Raw genomic sequence first — 27,464 nt, 5'->3', positions numbered from 1 at the left:
TTCGCTAATGGTAAGAAAAGAGCGGGAAACTTTGACTTTAGAAAAATGGTATCGCGTCTACCGAAAGAACCGAAAAGAGCGGGAAAAGTAGATTACCTCGGAAAAGCGAGTTTTCTGGAACTTCCAGATCGGAATGACACGTACCATTTATTTTTCAACCGGAATTTCTGGTTTTTCCGGGTAAATGGTAAGCGCCCCAGAAACCTGACATCCACTGCACATGCTCAGAGAAAAGTGAGCACGAGCAGTAATAGATTCATCTAACATGGCGGCTAGAACGTGACGTTACCCCAAGAATACAAAGGTAGCCCAATGATTATTAAAGTGAATTTAGATTAAACCTGCCTCGTTAATTTTAGGCGAAGACGAACAGTACCCCTGCTAAAAAGAAAGCAAAACATGGAAAGCCTGGAAGACCGCCCACCAAGCTGAAGAAACAAGCATCCGTATTGTCCTCTCCTGGGAAAGAAAATGTGGTTTGTATTTAAAAGAATAGTTCCTTTTCTCATTCGGTAAATACTGCTATGTTTCTTGACTAAAAACTCATCTGCACATGTTTGGCCTCTCTTAAGAGCAAAGTATTTGCAAAAGTCAACTGTACTGTAAAGAATATGCAGCTTGAGTAATACCAATGTTTTGAAATCCCACGGACTTTTTTTTGTATCCGTGAAGAGCTGACTTATAAACGAGGCTAAGCCTGTGCAAATGGGTCTGTAGTGTTCAAAAATAGCGGTATGCATCGAATGCGAAACTGGTGTATCTACGAAATTCAAAATTCTAGTAACGAGCATGGACATAGATCATTTTGGCTTAAGTGGTTATATATTCTGCTATTTCCTTGAGTATTATTTCCTTGTTAGTATTGCCTGAGAAATCATTATGAACATAAACTACTCCCTATATCATAAGAAAGGCTTCGTTTTTTAAAAGTTCTTGATAAGTTGTAAGCTGATTATTTAATATAGGAAACATATTGTGATTAATTTTGTTTACTGTTTCCTGTCGTTTAGTCTGGTGCTGCAAATGCTGCAGAAAACACAGCAAAAGAAGAAGAAACCGAAGGACTTCACACCACGTTGGTGTTGTTCTCAGCTGATGACAAATTCACTACAGAACAAGATATGTGTCTGTGTTGTGGTAGCTTTGGCAAAGGTCGTGAAGGACAGCTGATTGCATGCTCACAGTGTGGACAGTCATACCATCCTTACTGTGTCGGTGTTAAGGTAAGGCCAAGATCGAATAGATTAATCCAATGTGTGTGTGTGAGAGGGAGAAATAGGACGATGTAGTAAATGTTGGGCAAGAAATTGATTTGTAATCCAAGAGATATTGAGGGAGGAGAAGAGTTAGAAGAAGGTGAAGGAGTGGGTTAGAGGGGGCAAGGTAGGTCAGAGGTTGATTTGTAATCCAAGAGATATTGAGGAAGGAGAAGAGTTAGAAGAAGGCGAAGGAGTGGGTTAGAGGGGGCAAGGTAGGTCAGAGGTTGATTTGTAATCCAAGAGATATTGAGGGAGGAGAAGAGTTAGAAGAAGGCGAAGGAGTGGGTTAGAGGGGGCAAGGTAGGTCAGAGGTTGATTTGTAATCCAAGAGATATTGAGGGAGGAGAAGAGTTAGAAGAAGGCGAAGGAGTGGGTTAGAGGGGGCAAGGTAGGTCAGAGGTTGATTTGTAATCCAAGAGATATTGAGGGAGGAGAAGAGTTAGAAGAAGGTGAAGGAGTGGGTTAGAGGGGGCAAGGTAGGTCAGAGGTTGATTTGTAATCCAAGAGATATTGAGGAAGGAGAAGAGTTAGAAGAACGCGAAAGAATCGGTAAGGGATGCCAGAGGTTGATTTATAACCCCAAGGAGAAAGTAAGGGAAGGAAGAGGGAGAGAGAGTAAAACGAAGGTAAAACGTGTTGAACTGAAGGGAAAAGAATTGTAATAACGATAATGATGATATTTGTGTGGTGATGATGGTTGTGGTAGTAATAATAATAAGGTTGGTGTTGATGATAATAATGTTAATGTGGTGAGGGTTATGGTTGTGGTGGTAATGATGATGATGGTGGTAGTAATATTTTTGAAAGTTATACTTGACCAAGGACTAGAAAAGGGTGTATGAAGGTTGATTGAGTTCCACTATAATAAAGGACAAAGGGTAGACAAACGGTAACGATGTTTGAATAATTCATCCCATCTGATACAGATAGATACAAACTAAAAAATCCAATCTTTAAACAGGTAAATAAGATCATCCTTGACAATGGCTGGCGTTGTCTAGATTGTACCCTGTGTGAAGGTTGTGGAAAAGGCAGCGACGAAGCACGGCTATTACTGTGCGATGGCTGTGACATCAGCTACCATACGTACTGTCTGGACCCGCCGCTTGAAAAGGTTCCTCAGGGAGGATGGAAATGCAAATGGTGAGAATATCTATTTTAATCAGTCAATAGACATTTTTCGAGTTCCAAATTACCTGCTGTATTCCTTGATTGCAGATGCATTTACTCAGGGTTAGACTCGAATCAGTGTCTAAATATTAACAAATTCCAACGGAAAAGTAAAGAATGCACAACTTCAAAAATACAAACAATACTAAAACTCGACGGACCTTGACTGAAACGCGTGAATATTCTGCATAAAATCAAGGCTAAGCCTGAGCAACAGAGAACTCGAAACTGGCGTATTATCAGGAGATTTGCATATAATTTCATTCCCTTGAGTATTATTCTTTCTCTTCACTAGGTGTGTGACATGTTACGACTGTGATACCTTATCACCTGGCAAGGAGTGTGAATGGCAGTCCAATTACACTCAGTGTGGACCTTGTGCCAGTAAAATCACGTGTCCTGTCTGCAACATCAAGTATAATGAAAATGATCTAATGATTCAGTGTCTAAACTGCGATAGGTAAGGAAATTACACTACGATCTCTATTAAGCGACCGTTCTTTATTTAACGGGCAACCTGCATAAAGCGACCGTTCTTTATTTAACGGGTAACCTGCATAAAGCGGGTAACCTCTTATGATTGACCAACTTTTATTGAACGGACAACCTCTTTTAAGCAGGCAACCTGTATTAACCTGCCAACCTCTATTTAGCGGACGTTTGTCTAAGTCCCAAACAATTAAAAATAAACGTCTATTGTTATTTTTTTGCAGATGGCTGCATGGTTCCTGCGATAAACTGTTGACCGAGGATGAAGTAGACAAAGCTGCCGAATATGGTTATCACTGTTTGTTTTGTCGGCCGAAAACTAAACGTGCACTAGTGTGCTTGAGTGGTACGTCCACCTCTTCTACAACTTCTTCATCTCCGTCAACTGCACGCTCTCTCTCCTCCTTCTTCTTTACCACTTCTGGTACGAAACCTCTAGGTTAGTACCCAGATCCCACCACGTCATGCACATTGTACAGTGGTTGATCACTTCATGACAGCTGTATGGCTGTGTTGTTGTCTTGTTGTCATTCGTCAAGGAAGCCATACCAGGAAGCCATATCATGTTCGCACCAATACCACCGACAATAACCAGCAAATAAACCGAATGACTGAGCAAACAAACAAAAATTAGACAAACAAACAAGGGAACAAACGTAATAAAGCAACACCAAGGTCATCCAGTCATCCAACTGAGCAATAATCCAACCAAACATACGAACATACAGCTCTCATAATCCAACCAAACATACGAACATACAGCTCTCATAATCCAACCAAACATACGAACATACAGCTCTCATAATCCACCCATCCAACCAAACATACGAACATACAGCTCTCATAATCCACCAATCCAACCAAACATACGAACATACAGCTCCAATCATCCAACCAGCCAAATATACTAACAACCAACTTACCAACCAACCAAATATACTAACAACCAACTTGCCAACCAACCAAACAAACGAACGAACAAACAAAAAAGATCATTTGTGTCGCCGATTTGTGTTGTTTTACATAAAATTCTTTCGTGGCGTTTTTCTGATGTGTTTTCTTCTTGTCTTGTGTCTTTGTTCTTTTGCACTCTTCTTTTAATTGTTTTCTTTCTTGTCTTTTTTTTTGTCTTCTTTTTTTTTATAAGCTTTCTTTTTCTTTATTTGTATTTTTATTGCATGGTACATAATGCCTATATATTTTTTTACTTATATATACTTATCGTTTATCACAGTAACATAATCTATTCCAACTGTATTGAGACGTTTCTTACTGTCATTTTATTTGACCAATGATAGTAGTGACCTAGACACTGGGCATCGCAAGTCCATTCGTTTCTTTTATTTTGACTTTGGAAAGCATATTTTTGTGGAATGCATCGCATCTTGTACAGAATTAAAATAATCTAGGAATTGCCCTCATGGCTATCGAATGAACTAGGGATAAGATGGACTGTCTGTAAAAAACTTATAAGTTTTCAAATGTCCCCCCCCCCCAAAGGTTTTTAGTGTTTTGGAATGAAAAAATGATGCTTTAGTACTAGGCTAAATACCAATATCGGGCAATATTACGTTGTTTTCTTTTTTTACCGGGCGAGGCCATCAAATGTACCTCATTTTCGCCTCTTCACATAGTCCACCGAACGCCTAATCGGCAAAAAAAGCGATTTTGAAAAAATAAAAAGCTGTTGAACTTTTTAATGTTATTTTTGAAAATAGTTCAACAAAGGGGTTCTATTGGGGAAATTAGAAGTAATTCGATTTTTTGCAACTGTCGGCCGATTCTCGAGATTTACAGAAAGTCGCTCTCAATTCTCCTCAAAAACTCCTTGATCAAATGACTTCAGTCAATGACGTATATCTTAGAGGAATAGGTTGCGTATAGTAGTATTAACAGTTGTCTGATTAGTTATTTTCCCTCACTTGTTTCAAGGGCCCCCGTCACCAAGAGCAACAGCATTGCATCATTACCGACCTCAATTCTCTTTAGAAAACCATCCGCCACAGCCTCAAGCCAAGCCTATCCATCCATGTCAGCGGCTAACTAACAATGGGATAGTAGAAATGAAGCTTTCAAATCATTTTGGACGTGCAAGTCTGGCAATCGCAAATCAATCTATCACCGAGAACGAGAACTTTCTCTTGACTGACAGTGGGCTGAAGCAGATGAATCGATTGAAAATATCAGCTTACGGGAGAAGAAAAGTCAAAAGTAAAGCCAAAATGAAATCAAAGAAGCTTGGCATGGGAAATGCGTCGGATGTTGTCAACAAGATGGAGGTGATGAGTCCAGAACACGAAGGGTCGAAATCTTCTGAATTCGATGAGAACACCATGGTCTGTAAGGGTGACCTGGATCATAAACCAGGCCGTGCCAAAACCACAGCTCGGTCTGGTATTGGTGGTTTTCTTGTTAAAGGTCGTGGGGCAGGTGCCAGGAAGTTTGCTGGTCGAGGCTCGAAATTAGCAGGAAGAAAGAAAGATCGTCAGATCTTGAGCATGTCAAGGGGTCAAGCTGTTCGACAACAGGTATGTATGGTAAAGACCTAGGCGTTAGAGAGAGGAAAATGAAATAAATGCATTTGCTGTAATAGGCCATTTGTGTCAAACAGTCACGTGCTGATATATCACTTTGATAACGAATCAATTCAGCTAGAGTTCCCTTGGGGAAGGCTCTGCTGGATGGCAAACAAACTCGAAAGTATCTTGTAAGGGGAAAAAAGCATTTCGGAAAAGGTTTTGAATATGGCATTAGTAATACAGCAAAAGTTATCTCTTAAGATGGCGCCGTGGACTGTGAAGGGGACTCTTGATATCCAGTGTGTTGAATGAAATTTGATTCGAAAGGTTGTAGGATACAAAGTGTTGTCTAGACTTCCAAGAATTATTTCGTAATAAAAGATAGGACTCAATTAGTAACACCGTTTTTAAAACACGCTGCACAGAACATTGAAACCCTAACCTTATTCTAAAGGAGTTATTGGGAGGAGTTAAGATAAAGATACTCCTGATTGGGTGTGTGTCTGTTTTCTTAGTCTTCGTTTGGTGGATCTATCAACGCAAATGTGAATTTGCCAAACTTTTTCGCCCAGCAGCAGACCTCTCTGGAAGCAATCATGGATTCATCGAGTAACGAAGCATGGCCAGAAGATTCTGATCGATTGCCACTACAAGAAGCTTATCCTGATTGGATGCAGGTTTGTCTTAGAGGAATTTTTACGTGTTATGTTGTTGCAAGGACTTCCAAGAGGGACAGAGGCTTGGGGCGGCATAAGCTAGTCTCCTTTTGGTATCATCCTGTTTCAGCCCCCTCCCTCGCCATATTCAGGCGAACATATATCTTTACTTCCTTGCCATTTTTTGTATTGACTGTATTTCAGTACACTATTGTCGTATTACAAATAGATTGATTTCCTTTTAATGTGGTTTTACGCTCAATTCCAGGAGGCATTCTTTGGCAAGAGTCTTCTGCAACCCACATCGAGAAAGAAAAAACCCAAACAAGAACCAGAAACGCCGACAACTCCGTCTGAAGAAGATGAAAAAGGGTTGACAGAGCATTCTAAGAGTCAAGGTAACATTCAACGAACAGGATATCCTGGAACACAAGGCTATTCGTTCTCTGGGGTTCATGGTGATAATCAGCTTCATTCCCGAGGTGCTTCGCATCAAAACCAACAAGAGGTCTATAACCGACCAGACCAGGCATCCACATCCCATTCGGTCATTGGTCTAGAAGGAGGAGAAAAGTAAGTATAAAGTTTTGTGTGACTTTTTTTGTTAGTGGAAAAAAGTGCCAATGTATCCCTTAGTACAGAGTCTTTGTTCTGGGGAATAACCGTTATCAATATTGTATAAAGTTTTGCCTTGTCAGTGGAAAAAAGTGCAAATGAATTCCCGTACAGTTCCTTTCCATCCCCCGGTTACCTTTAGAGTCTGTTCTGGGGACCTAGCGTTATCAGTATTGTATAGAAGTTTTGCTGGTCTTGTTAGTGGAAAAAAATAGTACAATGCCAGTGTGCACCCCTTATAGCTCTTCCTCCCTCAGCTAACTTTAGAGTCGTTCTGAGGACTCGGCGTTGTCAGTTCATAATCTGAGTTTTTTTCCTTTATTGATTTCCGATTCTTCGGGTTTTTCTTCACCTGCATCCTTCATTTTCATCTTTGACTCAATCGTGTTCAAACTCGGACAGGCTGGGTGACTAGTTTGTCTGTATGTTACAGCTATCTAAAGGAAATAATTCCGGCTTTGTTTCTTTCTGTAGTTGGCAAGGCTCAAATGTGGAGGGACTTCCAGCAGATCCTCTCAGCCTATCTGAAGAATTCCCCAATCCAGACGTTCTATACAGGAGTTTGGACATGCTGAATGAAGACATACCATCTTCTGTGCAGGTCGGCCAGACCGTATCCAGAGGTAAATACCCACTTGACTTACGATATGGAGATGGTATATGGATGGAACAGACATTACATCCATGTAACAGTAATATATGAGTAGCACTTATTTGTACTAAATATGCATACATTGCATTATTTCTACTATTTAGTGCAAAATTTGCACCCTTTTAGAATCAGGGACAAATAAGGATTTTATTCTTTTATTACCTACTCCAATGTTTGGATCATATTAGAGAAACCATTACGCATCGCATATCCATTCGCATCACATGTACAAAGCGGAAAATGCAGCTTTTGTGACCGTTAAAAAGATAATTACTGATGCTTGTGGCTACTGTTTGTGTTCAGGAATGGAGCAGGACCAATCGCATCTCTCAGGTGGTTCATCACAGCCCAACCCTGGCCCAACCACCTCTAGTGTGTCGTCATCTCAGCTTCAACCTCCAGCCCGCGGACAACAAGGTGAACTTGATCTTCTCTCAGCTGCTATTGATATTCTTCCCCACGTTGATGGCCAAGAGGTCGAAGACATATTCGCTGATATTGAGATGGAGATGAAAAGCCGAGATGCAGTATACAGTGGAATCGGTGGACCAGGTCAGAGCTCAATACCACCCCAAGTACCACGATCGAATACCGAACCACGAGTGCCCCCGCCTGCCTACCAGACTGGACACCAAGATCTACATTCATTCCAGCAAGGACCACACCCTCAGCCTTTGGAACCCGGACTTACCCATTTTCCTCACTTTGGTCAGGACCGTGAAAACTTTCATGGACGGCATGACATCAGGAACCAACATGCGCTTCCTGGACAGTATGGTTACGAAGGCGAGCACGATTTTTCCAAGAAAAGTGACATTGACCTTGCAAGTGATTTGCCTCGCGATCCAAGACCTCCAAGTCCTCGAACTGATCCAATGAAACAGCAACAGAAATGGCAAGAGGATGAAAAATTAGGTGAAACCGCTACGATATCCCCTGTTTTGTACGCCAATCTGGAACACGCCAACCTACAAAAGGAGTATCCTGGTATATAAAATATTAATTTTTTGACGAGCTACTTTCAATACCTTTAGTTATATTTATTGTTAAGGTCCAGCTAGTGCTTTAGTTGGGTTTTGTAAACGCGCTTTCAGTTAATTGCGAGCGGCCAAATTGAATGAGTTTGAATCGGACGTCTAATTTAATGGAATTCAATCGACCTCGAAGGCAATATTGGGTGCAGCAAAAGACGGACGACTGAACTGGATCTAAAACCCCATAAAATAAAGAATTTTGAAAGATTTTTGAACTTTTGGTCATGATACACGAAAATTTATATATTCATTGATTCTTAAACTTTTTTCCAAAGACTGGCCAAACAGGTACCGAGCAATTGCAAGACTGTGGCGTAAATTGACTGTTGAGCAAAGAGATCCTTATCGGGTATGTAGATTAATCCTTACAATAATTATGATCATAAAGTACTCTCATGGTTGTCTTGCGTTACCTATTGTCGGTTGTTATTCCACGTTACTCTTACCAGTAGTCTCATAAAGTCGTGTTTTACTTTCCCAGCTCAAGGCGCGAGACAATCGAGTAAAGCTAAAAGATCAAGGAAAAAGAGTAAGTGATCTTGCATGTCGAGTTAACAAATCTGTCCTCTTATTGATCATAGATGCCTGACGTCTTAAAATGTTCAAAACTCAAGTGGAACCACAATCGCAACAAATGGTTTCACTGTAAAGTTTTGACGCCATCTAAGATCAATAAGAGGACAGTCAATAAAAATATATGAATATATATTGGGTTTTTTTTTTTCAATAACAAAATAAAAAAAATAAAAAATCATCTATACACAAGGTAAAAAGGGTAAAAGAAAAACTGTTTCAAGAGCGTACTATGTGTCTGTCCTCTCATCGATCATAGCTGTCAGCCAATCAGATTGCGAGATTACGCTCTGTTATTGTTAAATTCTTGGGCTTCATGTTACGTCATAGCCGCCATGTTGGTTGACGATAACAGAGCAGTCCTAATTAGCTTCTCTTGTTAGATCAACCAACATGTCAGCTGTTCATTGTTTTTTATTTCTTATCGGATTTTGAGTCATGTGGTTGCACCCCAAGAATGGGCCCTTCCCATTCGCCGGAAAAATACTGAGATTGTTATAACTATTGTTTTACTTGGTCGTAATAAATAAATGACTTTCTTTTTTTTCTCAAGGCTATGCTAGAACAAAGTAAAGAGAAAAAGGGAAAGCCAATTCCTATAGAGTCAAGACGGTGCCCATCAAAACCTGATTCGAAAACAGCACAACCAGCACTTCTTAACTCACCACAGCCCCCACGTCCAGAAGCACCTCAAGTTAAGATGGAAAATCAAGTAGCGTCTTCTTTGAATCAAGAAAGCAATGTTACAGGACAAATTCAACAGAATATTCCTTCACATCCGAATACACCACCGTATCTTTCACCTTCTGTGGCACCGATGGCTCCTTCGCAGCAGCTGTACCAAGAAATGATCACCTCCACCCAACAAAGTTGCGTCACATCTGCGCCACCCTTAACCATGAGTGGCTCTGTATCCCCTGCCACTCCCACGTCTTTTACCCCAACATCCCCAATGGCTATGTTTGCACAGCCAAATGTAGATGCATTACCAGGCGGGAAAGGGAGCCGAAACATGAAAGGGAAGAAAACCAAAGAAGACAAAGAAAAAGAGAAGGAAAAACGAAAACAAAAGCTTTTGATTCAGCAGCAACAAGAGCGCCAGTGGAAATTACTTCAGCAGAAAAGACAGCTAGAGCAACAAAGGCAACAGCAACAGCAACAACAGGAAACGAATCAGATGCGTCAGGAAGTTAAACGATCTCAACAAGCCAAAGGATTAAGAGCACTCGAGGATAAAAAGAAAAAGACGCCGCCGAAACATTCAAGAAAGCAATCCTTCAGTGACTCGCTAAGCAATGTTAGTAGCGTCAGCAGTGAAAACCTTGAACACGGTTCAACATGTGATACCCCGTCTCAGCATTCACCAGCTGTTTCAATACATAGCGATGATTCACATTCGTTAACTAATGCACCTCCCAGAGATTCATCACAAATAGATTCATCACTTATGCCTGAAACCATCAGAGAAAGAAGAGGTTCCCTACCTAATCTGGCTTTATCAAGTCATGGTCTTGAAAATATGAGACCATTGTCACCTCTAAGTAACTCCAATGACGTAACTATTAGAAGACCGCGTTCTTCAAGTCAACAACTTCCACAAGGACCTTGGGATGAGTGGCATAACGAGATACCACAGCAACAAGATCAAAGTAGTCCAATGTGGTGGGATTCCACATTGAATACGCAGGCACAGACTATCAGTGATCCAAAGCCACCCAAATATTCTAACCCACTGATTGCAAGACAAAACTCTCGGCCGCAGTCATTGGATAATAACTATATGCCACCACATTCTGCTTCAGAGCAGCCCCTTCAAGAGGGAGCTCGACATGAAGGATTGAATCTTTATGTTCCTCAGGATCAACAAAGACCGTCATTGACGACAGGCCTTCCACAAGGCCCTAATGAGGTGTTACCTCCTCGTGACCACTCTCAAGGTGACATGGGAGAAATGCAGTTTCATCCTCAGGGTATGATGAATGATCAACAAATGAGAAATATGGACTCGCAGCAATCGCTTGCCCATAAGCAACCAGATATTTCTCAGTGGCATCCTGAAATGCTTCAGAACCATTCTCAAGCTGGTGCTCAAGAACAAATAGGTGTTGCACAGGGTATTCCAAATCAACCCAGTATAATGCCCCAGAATCAAGGACAACCAAAATTACAACATCCGGAACTTCCTCGCCCTCATCCATATGACTTCCAACAAAATTGGCAACATTCTTCTTCTGGTCCAAATTCCATAACTCTTCAACAGGCGCCACAAGTAGAGCAAGCCCCTACGCAGCAACACGTTCCCATGCAACAAATGGCGATGCAACCAATGACATCGATGCCTAATTCTTCACAAAACCTTTCCATACCACACCAGCCTATTCATCATGCAGCTGGAATGTCACAAGTTCCCATTCAGCCAGCTCCACCACCTCCTCCTCCACCGCTGCCTCCTTTACAGCAACCACAACATTCGAACCTTCCTATAGCAAGGCAACCACCAACCGACGAACAGCAGCAGCAACAGCAGCTTGAAATGCTGCAGAAGCAGCAAAGGGAGCAACTTATGAGGGCTCAGCAACAGCAGTACTTGCAAATGCAAATGCAGCAGCAACAGCATTTAATGCAACAACAGCAACCCGCTGCAATGCAACCTGCCTTTGCTAGGCCACGCATGAATCCAGTTGTTAACACCAAGGATTTGCCAGAAATTGACAGCGAAGAAGAGCATCAAGAGAGGTTGCGGTTTTTGTATAGACAGCGTCAGTTACAAAAGCAGCAGCAAATGCAGTTACAAGCTCAACAGTCTTTGTTTCAACAACCATGGCAAGGGCCCGGTTTGATGCCAGGCTTGATGCCCCCTGATCTATCGAATCCCCAACCAATGCCACAAATGGCTCAAATTCGCCCTCAACCTTCAGATATAATGCAACAACAACTCGTAATGGAATATCAAAGGAGGATGCAACAACGTCAGGAACTAGGGCAGCAGAGTCTTCAGTTTGACAAAGTAGTACAAGACCTTCAACAACAACAAGGAACACAACAACCAGTACACCAGCCGCCGCCCCCACCTTTTCTAGAAGTTTCTCATCAACGACTTGCTGTGAGGCATCCTGCTCCAGCAGTTCAATCTGGAATGGGACCAATTGCACCTGGTCAAGGTCCAGGTCAACTTCCAATGGTGGGTATGGATGGGCAGCAGCTGTACAGAATGCAACTACAACAACAACAGATATTGCTGCAGCAACAACAGCTCCAGCAGTCTCCAAGAGTGATCGCACAAAAACAGGCTGCACAAACTGCTTCTGCGGTTTCAAAGGAGAATGTACCTGAAAAAGAAAACAAGACTGCTGCTTCAAATCAAGACAATGCTCCAAAGGAATCATCGAGTAATCCGTCTGGTCCTGTGGTAAGCGAAGACGCTTTCCAAAACAGTAACAAGGACGATGAAAAAGAATCTGAGCAATTAGGTGGGGACTCTGTGACCATAACTGGTAAAAATACTCAAATTTCAGATAATTCGAGCGAAGCCTCAAAAAGTGAGAAGGTGGTTGAGAATGTCGATGATAAGCAACAAATACCCAAAGCTGAGCAGAATTTAGAAGACAGCAGTGCCAACACTTCAAGTGAAATAGCCCTAACCAAAGATGCAAACAGTCCTTTAACAAAAGACAATTCATCTGAAGAGAATGCCGAGGCTTCTGAAGGAAAAGAAAATGACGGAAAAGATGAAAGCAAAATCGAGGAGTCTGCCAAAACGAAGGAAGAACCAAACCGATCAGTTCCGGAAGGAGAAAGTGTTATGAAAAGCACAGGGCCACCTGACGAGAAAAGTAACACTACTGAAGAATCTACTTCACAGCAGCCTGGAAAATTATCCGAGCAGATAGAAAATCAAAGCAAGACAGAAGCTGAAGGAGTTACTGGAACAACTTGTCCAGAGAAACAACCTACGTTGAGTCAACCATCTTTGCCAATCCAATCGAGAGCTCAAGACGTAACGGTTCCTCAACAAATACAACCTCTTTCTTTGCCTCAAGCTCCAATACCGAATCAAAAACAAGCACTGCACCAGCAATTGGTGGCTCTACAACAAAGGTTCATCCAAATGCAACAACAACGTCAAATCATGATGCAGCAGTACCAACAACTCCAACAACAATTGCAACAAAATCAAGATCCAATCGTTGGTGGACAGTTAATGGCTTTACAGCAACAAGGCCAGTTTCTGCAACAAAACCTGTTGCAGGTCTGGCAGCAAATTCAAATGCTCCAGCAACAAATTCAAAATTCTTCGAACATTCAGCAGCAGCCACAATTGCTTCCACAACCACCGTCATCTGGTCCTGTTCAAGGTCAGCAGTGGCCTCAGGGACCTACGCAAGAACAGCAGAATATAGCACAACTTGGTTTGACCCCTCCCCATCCAGGAATGATGAATAATCCAGTTGCTATGCATCCACCCTTGCCAGGACAGGTATCAAGCTCACCATCCCGCAATCCGGTAAGACCATGCTTTTATTTTGACCTTTGCTGTATTTGTTCATTTGAATTCTATTTCAAAACAGATATCACAGCTACTTTCTTTTTTCAGGGCAAGCCAGCACGGAAGCCGAGACGATCTCGGGCAAAAAGTAAGGATACCCTTGCTCAACCGCAACCTTCTGTTCCAGATTGGATGAATCCACAGCCAATGCCAGCAAAACCTGTAAAAGCCAAAGGTAAAAAAGGAAAAAAGCAACAAGAAACGGCAATGCAAGATCCTGAAATTCAACTCCAACAACAAAGGCTAAGACAACAAATTTTGCATCAAATGGAACAACGTCACCGCTTATTACAACAGCAACAGGGTTCAGCTGGGGGAGCTTTGACTCATCCTGATATTTCAGGATCCCCTCGTGAATCTGGTCCACCAACTCCACAAACCACTGATGGGACTCCTGGACATCCAATGGGACAATCACAACACCCTTTTGGTTCAGTATCCTCACAGTCTAATGTGCAACAGCCTAATGACTCGATGAGCTTTTCTGGCTCTCCTTCCATGGGTATCATGACTCCTGAGCAGATAAACTATTCAACATCGCAGCTAATGAATAATACGCTTGCTTTTCAAATGAATCAACCTCAGCCAAATCAACAGCCTATCAACGCAACAGCTAAGAAAACTGAATTGCATCCAGCACCTGTGCCATGCTCACCTAAACCCCAACCTATGCCTCATACTCCGGGGCCACCTTCAGAGCCGTCAAGTCCATTTCTAGCAGGTAGACGTCCTGACGAACCACCAAATCCACATGCAGTCCCACCAGATGAATCTTTTACTCAGCGTTTTCCAAACTCTGATCGGTTCCTTCAATTTACGCAACAGAAGGTACGACTCAAGCAACCAGTTGTTCAATATGTAGCTGATGCCAATAATCCGTTTAGCGATGATTTCCAAATTCAGAAAAATCTCAAGGCTGAAAAGGCTCAGCCCAAGAAAGGACTGATAAAGAAAGTCATTAAAGAAGAACCCCAAACAGCCGCTGTTAGTGAAGTCCATGCAACTGACGTGCTTTTGCCGGAGAAATTACCAGACTTTAATGCTTCTACAACTGTATCGGATGTTCAACAGACACAATCATCTTTCGAAGATACTGAACCCGCTAAAATTAAGAAAGGTCCTAAAACTGTTGTTTCCTCAAAGAACGGCTCTAAGATAGCTGTACCATCCAACTGTGATTCCAAGCCAGAGAGAAGCGAGCATAACGACGACCTGAATAAACATGAAGTCATATCGGGTAACAGCAATGAAATAGCCTCGGAAGACACTGTCACAGAAGGAAAGAAAGGGGTGTCCAGTCAAGCTCTACAGCGCTTGGAATCCATGGTTGCGGATATGGCCAGTGAAGATGTCTGCGATGAGCAAGCCCAAGGAATCAACACCAGTGAGTTGTCCTATGATCTTTTCAACGAAAATGACGATGAAGAAGTGGCTAACCTTTGTAGTGTGGCATCAATGGATTCAAATATGGAAGAAAACCACCACCAGACGCTGTTGTTGTGCAAATCAAGTTCTCAAGCTAATTCTGTTGCATCTCTGGAATGCCACGAAGAGGTTCCATCTTTTGTTTCTCCAACACAAGATGGTGATAAACCAGATGGTAGGGACCGATCTCAAGAAACTTCACCGATCCCTCAGTCTTCGGATCACAACCCTAAGGTATTTTGTACTCCTGACATGGATGCAAATTCAAGTAGTACATCTTTGGCTGATAAGAAAGACGCATGTGATGAACCCCATGACACCATTCAAGATGAAAATTCGTCTCATCAAGAACCTGTTACGCATAACTCCGAGGATGCACCGAATAGTACCGAGGCTACCGTTCCAAATGAAACAGCAACTGTAACAAAAACAAATCAGACGTTGGCATCCTCGCAAGACATAGACCAACAGTGTCTCACTAGTTTGTCCAGCGTACCCGAACCTTGTACCGTTTCGTCTTCAATCCCTCCTGTATCCGATGTACCATCATCATCCGTTGCCTCTGAAGTACTAGGTGGTCACTTAGCGCTACCGATGGAATCGACACCAACTGAAGGAGACATGGCCATCTTCAGGCAATACAATTCAAGTGCAGCTGACGTTTCTTTCAGTATGAATCAACCGATTCAAGTGATGACTTCCACCGAGTCTACTGATCATGGGGCCATGTTGCTTTCTGGTAGGGACCCTATGCTTGGGGGAGTTAGCCCAATGTTGTCTTCCACTAGTTCGTCGTTAAGTTCAGTGTCGCTTACTAAAAGCACTACGAAAACAAGACCGAAGGCAAAGCGTGGGAAGTCGGACATCAAGACCCAAGAAATGCTTAAGGAGGAAGATTTGATCAAAAAGTCTTTACAAGAAGCGCGTCGCCAGGAGTACGAGCGAAAGAAACGAGAGTACGAGGAACAACAACGGAAAAAGCGTGAGCTACAAAAGGAAATGCGTCAACAAAAAGCCAAAGAAAAGGAAGAAAGAAAGCGCCAGCGAATTTTGAGTACTTCAAATAAGATAAAAACAAAGGTTAACCACGTTCAAAAAGGGAAAAAGAACGAGGCAGAATTAATCGCAAGCACCAAAGAATCTTTACCTCTGTGTGAACCAAAGCTTATTCTAACGCACGCCCTAATGCATCCGTACGGAACTTCACCTTTCAATGGACAGTGCTCCCTTAAAGGATCATTAGGCAGAGCTCATATAGACAACAATCTTGACTATTATGCAAAGTTTCCATCTCCAAGCCTTGATTTAGTGTTAAAGGTGAATAATCAAAAGCCACTTATGAACGGTGACATTGATAGCAAAGATTTCCATAAATTGCGTGAGGCAACTGATTTGCCGCATAAGAAACCTCGCTACAACGAATCTAAAAACGAGGTGGTTCCTGGTGTTGTTGTACCGGCAAATGGACAATTACTGGCAGATTCTTCGTGTTTAAATTCTTCATCGTCATCACCAGAAACAATACAGTATGTTGCTTCATCTTCTCCCGAATCAGATGCCATCAACAAACCCCAAACTCCAAATTTTGCTGCCCTGAACGAAGCCAACAGAAATGATACTGAATCTCCTACCTTTTCTCCCGTGACTGCAGTTCAAATCAAACGCGAACAGATGGGTTCATCTTTGTTAATGACAAGCTCTTGCAGTGTGTCCATGCAGTCTAGTACTTCGGCTTCTTTGGACTTGGGAAAAGCAAAGGATCATCAAGCGGAAATACAACGTAGGGAAGGACCTTCTTTAGGCTTAGACCAAGGCATAGACGATTTAGATAGTATTAACGTCACTTTGACACTTTCTCCTTCTTCGGAAATGCGTGTGTCAGAAACAGTTGCTTCTGTTGCGGAGTTGATTGGTTGTTCTCCGCCACGACCCTCGGACATTGTGATCGAGCCCAGCTGGAAATCATCTGGAACAATTACCACCACAGCTCCTACGTCGTCTGCGGGAATAGCTTATCCACAACCTCGAACTGTTCAAGGTCTTTCTGTTCTATCTCCAAAAGAAGGAGATACTGTACAGAAATCGCCTTACCCTTTTTCACAGTTCAATTTAACATCAAAGGCGACCTTACAAAAGGGTTCTGATGGTCCCTACTGTAGACATTGTGACGTTCTTATTATTGGTATTGGTGTCATTCGAGGACCTGATTCGAGTACAGAGTTGACCTCTGAATCGTCCAGTGATTTGCCCGAAGTAAAGGTCAACGAGTCCTCTGAATTGGACGGCTCCAATTACAAAATCTATAGCATTAACGTGGATGCGAGCGAGAAACGAGACTGTTTCTGTTCTGAGCTTTGTTTAAAGCAATACTACTCCTTATTAGAGGCTGGCCGAACACGTACCAAGATGGAGACTTCGGAATCTGAATTACGTTCCAGTAGTTGTGCAACAAGTGGACCAGGAAATGTCACGACTGATTTACGGCAAGATGACCGGGGTTCGTTAGTAGCAGAAGGTTTACCTGTAACATCAAGGGTCAAACTAAGGCGGCCAAGCTGGAAAGAGGAGCAATTAGATGAAGTAAGTGTGTTGGTATTTGGTTTTGATAAGCTGTTCCATGAAGGTAGCATGAACCTGCACAAGAGCTAAGTTCGTTGTTGTCCCCTACCCCTTTGTCCCTTGAGCGAGGGTTACCCTACCTTCGTGTAAACTGCCAGTAAATCCATCTGCAATTCATCAGAATCATTTATCAGTCATGGCCCCCCTCCGGCAACCATTAGTCGCTGTTTATTCAAATCACTTCAGACTTTAGTGTTGCATTTGCTTTGCTTCAGGAACACGAAATCAAACGTCGACGGGAGATCAAATGGAGAAGATGGCAAGCCGAAGACTTTAAACAGAAAACAAAGCAACTTGACTTGACACCCGAGGAAATTACTGAGGTATTGTATACCGGCATGTTAAAGCGTGAAGAAGTCTTGCTTTTTATTTCCTTATAACACAAATGTGATCATGATTTTATCAATCCATCATGATGGATTTCCGGATTAATTTTCTTGGGTTCTCGTATATATATTTTTTTCTTCTTCTTCTTTTTTCCCCCCTTTTTTTCTTGTTTTGTTTGTTTTTCCTTTGCTAATTCCAAAGATTGTTGTGATTGTTCCAAAGATTGTTGTGCCTGATAACTAACTTCTAACTTATCAGATTTGTAATGGCCAAAATATAAGCTCTATTCTCATTACACAATGAAGCCATGTCGACTGGAGAATAGATTATGGGTTCGTCGTTTTATTTCAATATTTTTATTAAGATTCTTTCTAATTGATTTAATGTTACTTGTAGCTGCTGGATAAGTACGAGGCGGTGTACAAGCCAAAAGATCTCGTAGATGACACGCGGAAGTGTATTCTTTGCTCTGACACGGGCGACGGCGAACCTGAAGGACCTTCTCGGTAAGCACACTATAGCGTATACTATTACTTATTCATTTACACTGAATCAGTGTCATTTTTGCTATACGATATTTTTGTATCTTATTCAGAGCTGAGGGAGAATCGTACTTCATATTACTATTGTGATAACGTTTCTAAAGGGAAAGAGTTTATGGAAACAAAAACACAATTTTCCTTTTGCACAAAGAAGAAACTCTAATCTCTGCAAAAATAAAACTTTGCGCGTGGAGTGGTAATACGAGGAACATTTACTCTGCCAATGTTGTGTGACAAGTTGCTCGATTTTTTGCTCTTATTACCTTGAGACAGCAGTAGATTATAGGTTGTCGTCGTTTCGTTTTCTATAAAATAAGTAAAGTTTATGAAGATATATTTTTTAACGTATATTGTTTGTCTGGGTTCATAGACTCCTCAACCTTGATGTAGACGTGTGGGTTCATTTGAACTGTGCGCTCTGGTCACTAGAAGTCTACGAGACATTAAATGGTGCTTTGATGAACGTCATGTCTGCTGTACAGAGGGGACACGATACGGTTAGTAAAGATAGTTGTACTCTTCAGTGAAAATAGTCAAAGAAAAGTGTTTTCCTTTCCCTTAGTTATGGTTATCATGATTTAGCTTACTTTAAAGGGAATGTTGATCAAGCCCAATTTCATTTCTTTCTATTTTTGGCCAGTACGCAACCACTGGCTGTTTTCGTGTTTTGTTATGAAGTACTAATATGATTAGTGCAGTTTTTATATGACTATGAAAAAGTCGGTGCCGTATGCGTGCCTTGTCGCGATCGTGATCGTGATGTTTGGGAATTTTTGCTCGCGCAATGTGATTGATCTAGGTGTTCCGTGGCATTATCGTCAATATACAAGGCCAAACAACAAACTGCCCTCTTAAAAACGCGCGCCCAGCGGGCGATAATGGATTTTGACGGGCCGCAAATACGTTTGCAGCCCGCCAAAGATTCAGCTCCAAAAATCTCGTACGGCAACTTTGAAAATTTGCTTAACTTGGCTTAACTTGGTATATTGATGATAATGATAACAACATGACTTTGGTTGAGCATATTGTTCATTTGTGGCCCTTGTAGCAACATTTGATGCTACTTGAGCCACAATTAAACAGTATGCCCTCCAAAAGTCATGTTATTGTCCTATTGGCTAGACCGTGTCCACGCCGTGTTCATGCCGTGTTTAGGGCATTTGAATGGATGGAGAGTAAATGTGATTGGTCTGGCGTATACCTTGCCATGTCATGACCTTGTTTGTACCGTGAGCTATTCACAGTAATACGAAAACTGCTCTAAAACCAGGATGTTCGTCATTTGAGGAACTTGATGCATTGACACGCATTGAGGTTTCGTTTGCATTCGTATATTTTTTCTGTTAAGCTGGTATAATTCAATTAACGATAATGTGTGTTGAAACTGGGAGAACGTAAATCCAACTGAAGTTTGAAGATTGAAGGGAATACACACAAGGAATTTTCCAGTAAACAAGCGTTTTTAAGTGTTGTTACTTGTGTTCATTATAGGAATGCTGTGTGTGTAATAAGACAGGAGCTACTGTGGTATGTAACCACATGAACGTATACAACAAGGTCAGATGCTCCAGAACTTACCACTTTGGCTGCGCCCTCAAAATCGGCTGCATGTTCTTCAAAGACAAGGTAAAGACAGTTTGATTTTGAATGAGAGCCTGCGTAGCAAGTAAGTTGATCTAATGTATTCATAAAAATACTATGAATCACACCTAACACGATAGATAGGACGACAATAGAATACAATAGATTTTCTGAATGCACTTCATCAACTGAGTGCTATATAAGGCTCATATCAAACGTCGAACTTTACATGGGCCGAACCTAATGACATCAAAGAAGGCCGCCTTGCTTTCTATTGTTTCAATTAGGTTCGGCTCATGTGAAGTTCGACGTTTGACCAGGTTCTCCCGATCTTTGAATCCGTTTATATGTTGATTGGCATGCGCCGCTAATGTGCATTTACCGCTTTGCTTTCGAGTTTTATTCCCAGACTTCCCTTCACATGTGACTAGATGTGTTGGTTCACTACCTCAATAGACCCCTTGTATTTGACGTCAAAGCAGCTCAATTGGGAGGACAAAACCTATTATTTTTATCTTCAAAGAATTGCAAACCTATTGTTATGTCCTCCTAATTGAGCTGCATTCCGACGTGCTGCAAGGGGTCTATTTCCATGCCAGTTATTGACAGTGCTTTTTTTGTATCAATGTAGACAATGCTTTGCCAAGAACATAAACCAAGCCTAGACACTGATCATCGGTTGCCGTCTTACGCAGTGTTTAGAAAGGTCTTTATCAACCGAGATGAGATTCAGCAGATAGCAAGGTACATACTTCACTACGAAGCTTTGACTCCAGAGTAGAATTTATTGCAATTTCAGAAACAACCTCTATTCGAACCTCTACTCAGTGGACACCTCTATCGAACTTTTGAGCTTGCGCGTAACGTTTTCTCCTATCAGTTTCATTCCCTAGAGTATTATTTCTCTGTTTAACGGTTGCGCTCGAGAAGACACATGAATACGGATATAACTCAAAAGAAGGATTTTATCCTCAAGAGAATGAAACGTCTCAAATTCAAAAACATTACGACCATGCTAAAGACGTCTATATTTTAAGATCCATTTAATATATTTTTGGAGAGAATGACACGAGGTCTGAAACGTGAAAACATTGTGCCCTAGCCAGCGCGTTACTTAAGTTTGCGCGCATAGTGGTCGTAAACATATCCTAATACCTTAAGCGGACACCAGGCACGCACCGGTCCCCAGGATGTCAGCTTAATCGATGTACGACTGCAGTATCCTTTCCTGCCTGCCCCCAACCCCCTCTATGAAAGATTTGACTGTATGTTTTTATTGCAGCATGTTACGGCACAACCAGGAATCAGGAGGAGACAAGCTACAAACACTTCGAATCGGTAGTGTAGTTGTCAAGTCTTTGGGTCAGCTTCTACTTCATCAGCTGCAGACTTTCCACACCAGGAGCGCTGTCTATCCTGTAAGTAGTGCTGTTGATTAAAGCGAAATTTCAACTCCCCAAGTGCAAAGGGATTTTATTGTTCTGCCATCTAACCAAAGGCAGTCCAAGGTGTAAATTGGACGTGGGCACGTGATGGTGTAAAACCTCTATTCCACTTTGGCTTCCTTCTCAAGTGTCTTATGTCTTGTTTTCTTTCAAAGGTTGGTTTCAAGACAATCCGCTACTACTGGAGTATGACAGACGTTAAAAAACGCTGCCAGTATCACTGTGCTGTTGAAGAACTGGACGGTAAACCAAGCTTTACGATACGAACCAACGAAGGGCAATGCTTTAGAGGGATTTCCCCAAAAGGTATACCAACCACTTTGTATTAATAGCACGACTAAATAGCAGAGACTAATCATAGGAGTTTTTAGCGTGGTGCTCGAAAGTAGGGACGCAAGCATAAGCATACCAATATAATCGTAAGCGCAGTCAGTAGTTTAAAGTTAGAAGACTAAAGGTTTCGTTCGTTAGACCCCTTGCAGCACGCAATGCAAGCTCAATTTGGAGGACATAAGCAATAGGTTTCCAATTCTCAGGAGATTTGAGCTCCTTTGACGTCACGTGCAAAGGGGGGTCTATTTATGTACACTGTAACCGTGTAACTCTCTGCGCTTGTAGATCTTAATCTTGCACGTTCAAGAAACCCCTCAGTTTTATCAAACTTGAAACAACCTCTCGGCTGATATAGTAACTCACAGATGGGAGTGGAATTAGCGTGCTAGGTTTTCCAGAGTGATGAATACCGGTGAATCCGGAGAAAAACTCTTGAATCGAGGGAGAGACCAAATGAAGCTACTCACGTGAGATACTGCGTCCAGGAATCGAACGCGAGATCCTAGAGGCGAGAGGCGAGTTTACTACGTACCGCAATACTGTATCACCCTTGATCCCCTTGATGCCTTGATCTCGGAGATGCTTGCTAACTCACTGTTGGTGAGCGCGAGTTGGCCTCGTCATGCTTAAGTTTCGTCGCTAGTAAAATTAGACTTTAGAAATAAGGGCGAGGTTGTAACGCCATAAAGAAGCAACAAGTAATATCTGTCTTTTTATTCTAATAGATTCATGGAGTCAAATATTAGAACCGATACAGTTCTTACGTAAACATAGTGGTCTTAATCTCTGGCCTTCCTACATCACAGGCGAGGTGAGTGACTAGAGCGTAGTCAGCTGGATATCTAGAATTGTTGAGATAATCAAAAATAACTTTGATCTTTTAGGATTTGTTTGGGTTAACAGAACAGTACGTCCTCAGGATTATTGAATCGGTAAGTTGTTAACTGATACGTGCGCGACTGGACTACTTCGACGATACGGTGGCCATCTTGGATCGCAAGGCATTATGGGGGATCCAAATAAAGCTTTGTTACGGTAATGACGTCGATTGATATTTATAGCTCACCACAAGAGAATGTAACAAAAGATAAATTAAGACGGTACATTGATCACCTTACACATAAAAGAAAGTCAAAACACACGAAACTCTAAATATTTTCTTTACCTTGTTATTTTTTTGTATTTTTTCCACCTGGCAAGATGGCCGCCGTATCGTCCAAGTAGTCCATTGACTAGAATTGCCTGGACGAGCTGCCCGCAAATTCTATCGAATTTCTAACAAATTGTGCACAAGCAAATAGGTTATATATTTCTTAGCCTGCGCTCAAACTATGTAAAGTCTCATCGATCCTTAAAATATCCGAATTACGGATCCATCAATTTGATCAGCCATATTGTTTCAAGGTAATATATATTTAAACGTCTTATACTAAGGCAAATTGATTTTGTTCGTTTTTGACCTTAGAAATTTCTGCAATCTGATTCACTGAGAGGAGTCGTTCGCAAATGGCGCGCAAACTAGTCTTACCTTTCAACGCACAACTCGCTTTGCTGAGACAGGATTTTGTCAATGTTTGTTTTTGACTCCCAACTTTGTGTTTTTGGTCCACAGATGCCAGGGGTAGACTACATGCAAGGTTATAATATGCGATATGGACCATCACCCATCATGGAGCTACCGTTAGCAGTCAACCCCACCGGAAGTGCACGCTCTGAACCTCACATCAGATCTAGCTTCAAAACAAGGTACAACTGAAGTACTTTTCTATAAATTTCTGATATCTAATACAACGTCCAGCTAGGTTGTTGCAGGGTTTGCCCTGACTTTGATCAGCTCGTAAGTAGCTATAGGGTGTAGATAGGAGTAATACATATGTGGTGAACCCCAATGGCATTAGGTCGGTTTCTGAGCAACGCCCTGTGGAGGCCATATATACTTTGATTTGTATGTTTGGTTTAGTCAGATTATGTATTGACTTTAGTTTAACCTTTGGATGTTGTATTCCAGGACTCGTTCTATTCGCAACACATCTAGTTCGACGCCATCGACATCACGTGCAGCCGCAGTGACGTCACAACCAGCATCTTCAGATGACAACAGCTCTCCGTACCTGAAGCAATTCGTCCACTCCAAAGCTTCACAGTATCGAAAGCTCAAATCAGAATGGAAACAGAACGTCTTTCTTGGAAGGTCGAATATTCAGGGGCTTGGGCTCTTCGCAAATAGAGAATTAGAACCGGTAAGGGTATAGATGCAGAGAACTGATAGATTTACAGCGCAACGCTCCAAAGTATGACTACATTTAATGTACTCTCATACTTCTATGCATTGGCTTTTTGCTGCCATACAAGCATTTACACGTCTTATTTGGTAAAACCAGCCAGCTTTGCATTGAAATGTATCAGTTTAACATACGAAGCCAGTGCATAAAAAGTGTTTAAAAATATTTTATAAAAGCAATATACTGCTTATGTCTCTGTATTGTGATATAAACACTTCGGGAGCTGCACAGCACTCGAAAAGCGAGAGAACAACTTGGCTACGCCTCGTGTTCCTAAGCTTACTTCTCTCGTGCTCTACAGCTCCTAGCGTGTTTATATCATAGTACAGAGACATTCGCGCACGTTTTATATTCATGAATGCGCATTTTATTTTCCCATGCATAAAGCAAACTTCTTGTGATGGCTTTTAGCAGTGTTTTCTCACTTTCGTATTTTGTTTCGTACTATAGAACAGCATGTAATCACACACAGTAAAAAGACATAGCGCGCACGTTTTATGTTCATGAATGCTCACGTTATTTTCCCATGCACAAAGCAATTTATTTTTTAAGGCTTGAAGCAGTGTTTTCTCATTTGTGCATGTATTTTTATTTCATACTACAGAGTAGTATATATCACAGTTTTATTTTCCAATACACAAAGCAAACTACTGTATTTTTTTTTCGTACTACAGAACAGCATGGTTATCGAATACATCGGCTCGATCATTCGCAACGAAGTGGCCAACAGGAAAGAAAGCATCTACGAGTCTCAAAACCGCGGCATCTACATGTTTAGAATAGACAGTGATTCTGTTATTGATGCGACAATGGCTGGTGCGCCAGCAAGATACATCAATCACTCGTGCATGGTTAGTCTTGTCATATACTACCTTTATATATTAAAGGGGCACTTGGATGAAAACGCCCCAATTTTTCAAAGTCCGTATAATTGAAGTATTTGTGGATAATTTGACTCAATTATAATTACGTAAACCAGATTAGTGAAACTTTTCGCCTGGCAGCCACTTGTTGAGAAATTTTGGGTTAAAAGAAAAAAGAACAATAGGGTTTATACGTAAATGACGTCATTTACTCACAATTTATATGCTGAATGAAATTGATGATTTTTATTCGACACATTTTACTGTGAAGAATCATATGTTGCTTGCATGGCTACTATTGGGGCCATATAGATACGTCTAACTAAGTTTAACGTCATTTCCAATTTTTAAGTCCATTTTCATCCAAGTGCCCCTTTAAAAACATGTCAATGAGGAGCATAAAAATCAACTTAAAATTTCTAATTCGATTATGAAAAGAGGGCGAACGGTTCGTTAATAAGTGTTAGTCAAATCCTATTAGTGGTCTAGTGCTTGTTTTATAGCATTGATTGCTGTGCTTGTCACAGAGGAAAATGCCATGCAAATGGTTGTGCCACAAGTACCCTACAATTTCTAATGTCACGTAACGTCTAGTAGCAATATTGGTCGCATTCGGCCTAACAGTTTTCGCGTTGTTGTTGTCGTTTTGTTTGTTGTTGTTGTTGCTTGTTTGTTGTTGTTGTTGTGTTGTTTTTGGTTTTTTTTTTTTGCCATTTCAACCATCATGTCTGCCATAAATCACTTCACACCTAAAAGTGATTGCAAACCATCAATAGATCCTTCAGTAGGCGTGGTTAGGGTGTGGCTAGTGCAGTGAACGTGGTAAATAACAGTTCCCCATGGAGGCTGGTCCAAAATATCTTATTCAGCTATGTTGATTTATTGCAGCCCAACTGCGTAGCAGAAGTGGTAACATTCGAGAAAGAACAGAAGATTATCATCATCTCCAACCGCAAAGTAGAACGAGGCGAAGAGGTAAATACACTACAGAATACAAACCACCTTATACTCAGTACTAATGTGGGTAACTAATCTGGATGTGGCGAGAAAAGAGATAGATTTATCCGACTCCTGTGCGGAAAAACGCTGAGATAGTAATAATGATGAGGGAAGGAAGGGGAAGAAAATAGCAGAGTTTTAGATTGACTTTTTTTTTTCTTCGGCAAACGTGAACGCGTTTTCATCGTTTTCCGTGTATTTTACTTTACCTTTCACGAACCTTCCCAGCAAAGACAAATATCCTTTTGTTTTTCTATCACTTGAATTATTTTCCGATTCCTTTTCAGTACTTTAAAGTCAACTGACATTTCACGTTTGTTGTGAACGTAAATCTAAAACTCTTTAATGTGGAATAACGAAGATAAAAAAATATTTCAACTTTTTTTTTTTTTTTTTGACAGCTAACCTACGATTACAAGTTCGACTACGAAGACGACGAACACAAGATTTCATGTCTGTGTGGGGCACCAAACTGCCGCAAATGGATGAACTGAAAACCCGACTAAACTAATCACTAACCAACATCCTATTTATTGGGAGAATCTATTTCTTTGTCATTTTCATTTTTAAATAATTATATAGTTATTATGATATCGCAATGCAATTCCAATCGAATTGAAATAGTTTAAGATGAATGAATCGAAACGTCAATAAAGTACAATAGCGTAGATAGAATTAGTTAAAAGAATAGGAGAATTATTGTCCTGCTTTGTTTAGCAGGCAATTGCTAGACAAGCAGACGTCATCTTTCAATCTTATCGCAAGAATACAAGATGAATTCCAATATCGTATTAACACATACATTAGCATATTTCTTTCTTTCTCTGCTTACTTTCAGTCTTTTGTCTTTTTTCTCGATCTACGAGTTTGATTTGATCAAGCTAGCGACATATATTAAGTTCTTTTCAGTCTGTATAGACATTTTTATGGATTTTATTACATCCTGCACTTGCGCAAGTGCGACTACGAAATTCAATGTAAATAATACAATACGGCTTGGCGTTCCTTGCCCACATTTTGTCTAAAATATTTGCAGTGAAATAAATTGCTCTACTTGCTTTTTCTCGATACATAAGTATGTCGTGTTGGATATTTTATGGTTGCATATTCTTGATTTATTTCTGTGTTCTTGATGGTTGGACTCATGATATTAGTTTGTGAGATATTTGCGTATATTCCGTGTGTCGCCGAGATGAATGATTCAGAGGAGACAAAAAGTCACAGTTCTTTGTGCTTCTGCCCAATTGTATGGTATTGGTTTTTCAACGATCTGCGAACACATGTATAATGAAACCGCACTACTGCTGCGCCTAAGCAAAGTTTCCACGAAAGAATCACGCCGGAAAACGTCCTCTGCGCTGACGCATGGCTTGGACTGCGTTGCCCAACCCAAAGATCTTTTCATCTGCTCTGAGTGCTTCTCGCCTGCAGTTTCATGGAGTGGAATGTGGAGACTTCAATAGAGAGTATGAGAGAGAGATGTAAAATGTCAGTTGACCAGTGAAAAATTATTTTATAATTTTTTTCGACCGCTA

At 41.2% G+C, this 27,464-nt stretch overlaps 1 protein-coding gene across 6 annotated transcripts in view; it reads left to right on the top strand.

Moving 5' to 3' along the window:
- The window catches only part of LOC116307296 (uncharacterized), a 45,760-nt gene extending 18,756 nt beyond the window's left edge, over nt 1–27,004 (top strand). For 2 of the 6 annotated variants that reach the window (XM_089037025.1, XM_031717503.2), the window contains exons 13-40: nt 360–476; nt 1,011–1,223; nt 2,221–2,402; nt 2,725–2,889; nt 3,143–3,264; nt 4,851–5,446; nt 5,953–6,114; nt 6,362–6,666; nt 7,183–7,331; nt 7,664–8,347; nt 8,670–8,743; nt 8,876–8,923; nt 9,521–13,471; nt 13,562–17,518; nt 17,773–17,880; nt 18,281–18,390; nt 18,797–18,923; nt 19,918–20,052; nt 20,639–20,751; nt 21,290–21,425; nt 21,608–21,758; nt 22,511–22,596; nt 22,670–22,717; nt 23,398–23,531; nt 23,794–24,025; nt 24,742–24,918; nt 25,819–25,905; nt 26,331–27,004. In XM_089037025.1, coding sequence (XP_088893151.1) covers nt 360–476; nt 1,011–1,223; nt 2,221–2,402; nt 2,725–2,889; nt 3,143–3,264; nt 4,851–5,446; nt 5,953–6,114; nt 6,362–6,666; nt 7,183–7,331; nt 7,664–8,347; nt 8,670–8,743; nt 8,876–8,923; nt 9,521–13,471; nt 13,562–17,518; nt 17,773–17,880; nt 18,281–18,390; nt 18,797–18,923; nt 19,918–20,052; nt 20,639–20,751; nt 21,290–21,425; nt 21,608–21,758; nt 22,511–22,596; nt 22,670–22,717; nt 23,398–23,531; nt 23,794–24,025; nt 24,742–24,918; nt 25,819–25,905; nt 26,331–26,423 — 12,462 coding nt within the window. In that variant the 3' untranslated portion in view covers nt 26,424–27,004. Of the gene's footprint in view, nt 1–359; nt 477–1,010; nt 1,224–2,220; nt 2,403–2,724; nt 2,890–3,142; nt 3,358–4,850; nt 5,447–5,952; nt 6,115–6,361; nt 6,667–7,182; nt 7,332–7,663; nt 8,348–8,669; nt 8,744–8,875; nt 8,924–9,520; nt 13,472–13,561; nt 17,519–17,772; nt 17,881–18,280; nt 18,391–18,796; nt 18,924–19,917; nt 20,053–20,638; nt 20,752–21,289; nt 21,426–21,607; nt 21,759–22,510; nt 22,597–22,669; nt 22,718–23,397; nt 23,532–23,793; nt 24,026–24,741; nt 24,919–25,818; nt 25,906–26,330 lie in introns of all 6 variants that reach the window. The other 4 variants (XM_031717481.2, XM_031717471.2, XM_031717494.2 and 1 more) reach the window with 3 other exon arrangements.
- The last annotated feature ends 460 nt before the right edge of the window (nt 27,005–27,464 follow it).

The sequence above is a fragment of the Actinia tenebrosa genome, unplaced genomic scaffold (genome assembly GCF_029948245.1).
Source record: "Actinia tenebrosa isolate PJP-AT-01 unplaced genomic scaffold, QUT_ActTen_1.0 PGA_scaffold4__44_contigs__length_22323623, whole genome shotgun sequence".
NCBI lineage: Eukaryota > Metazoa > Cnidaria > Anthozoa > Actiniaria > Actiniidae > Actinia > Actinia tenebrosa.
Note: the sequence above shows the minus strand (reverse complement) of the source record. Positions and strands in the feature narration are given on the sequence as shown.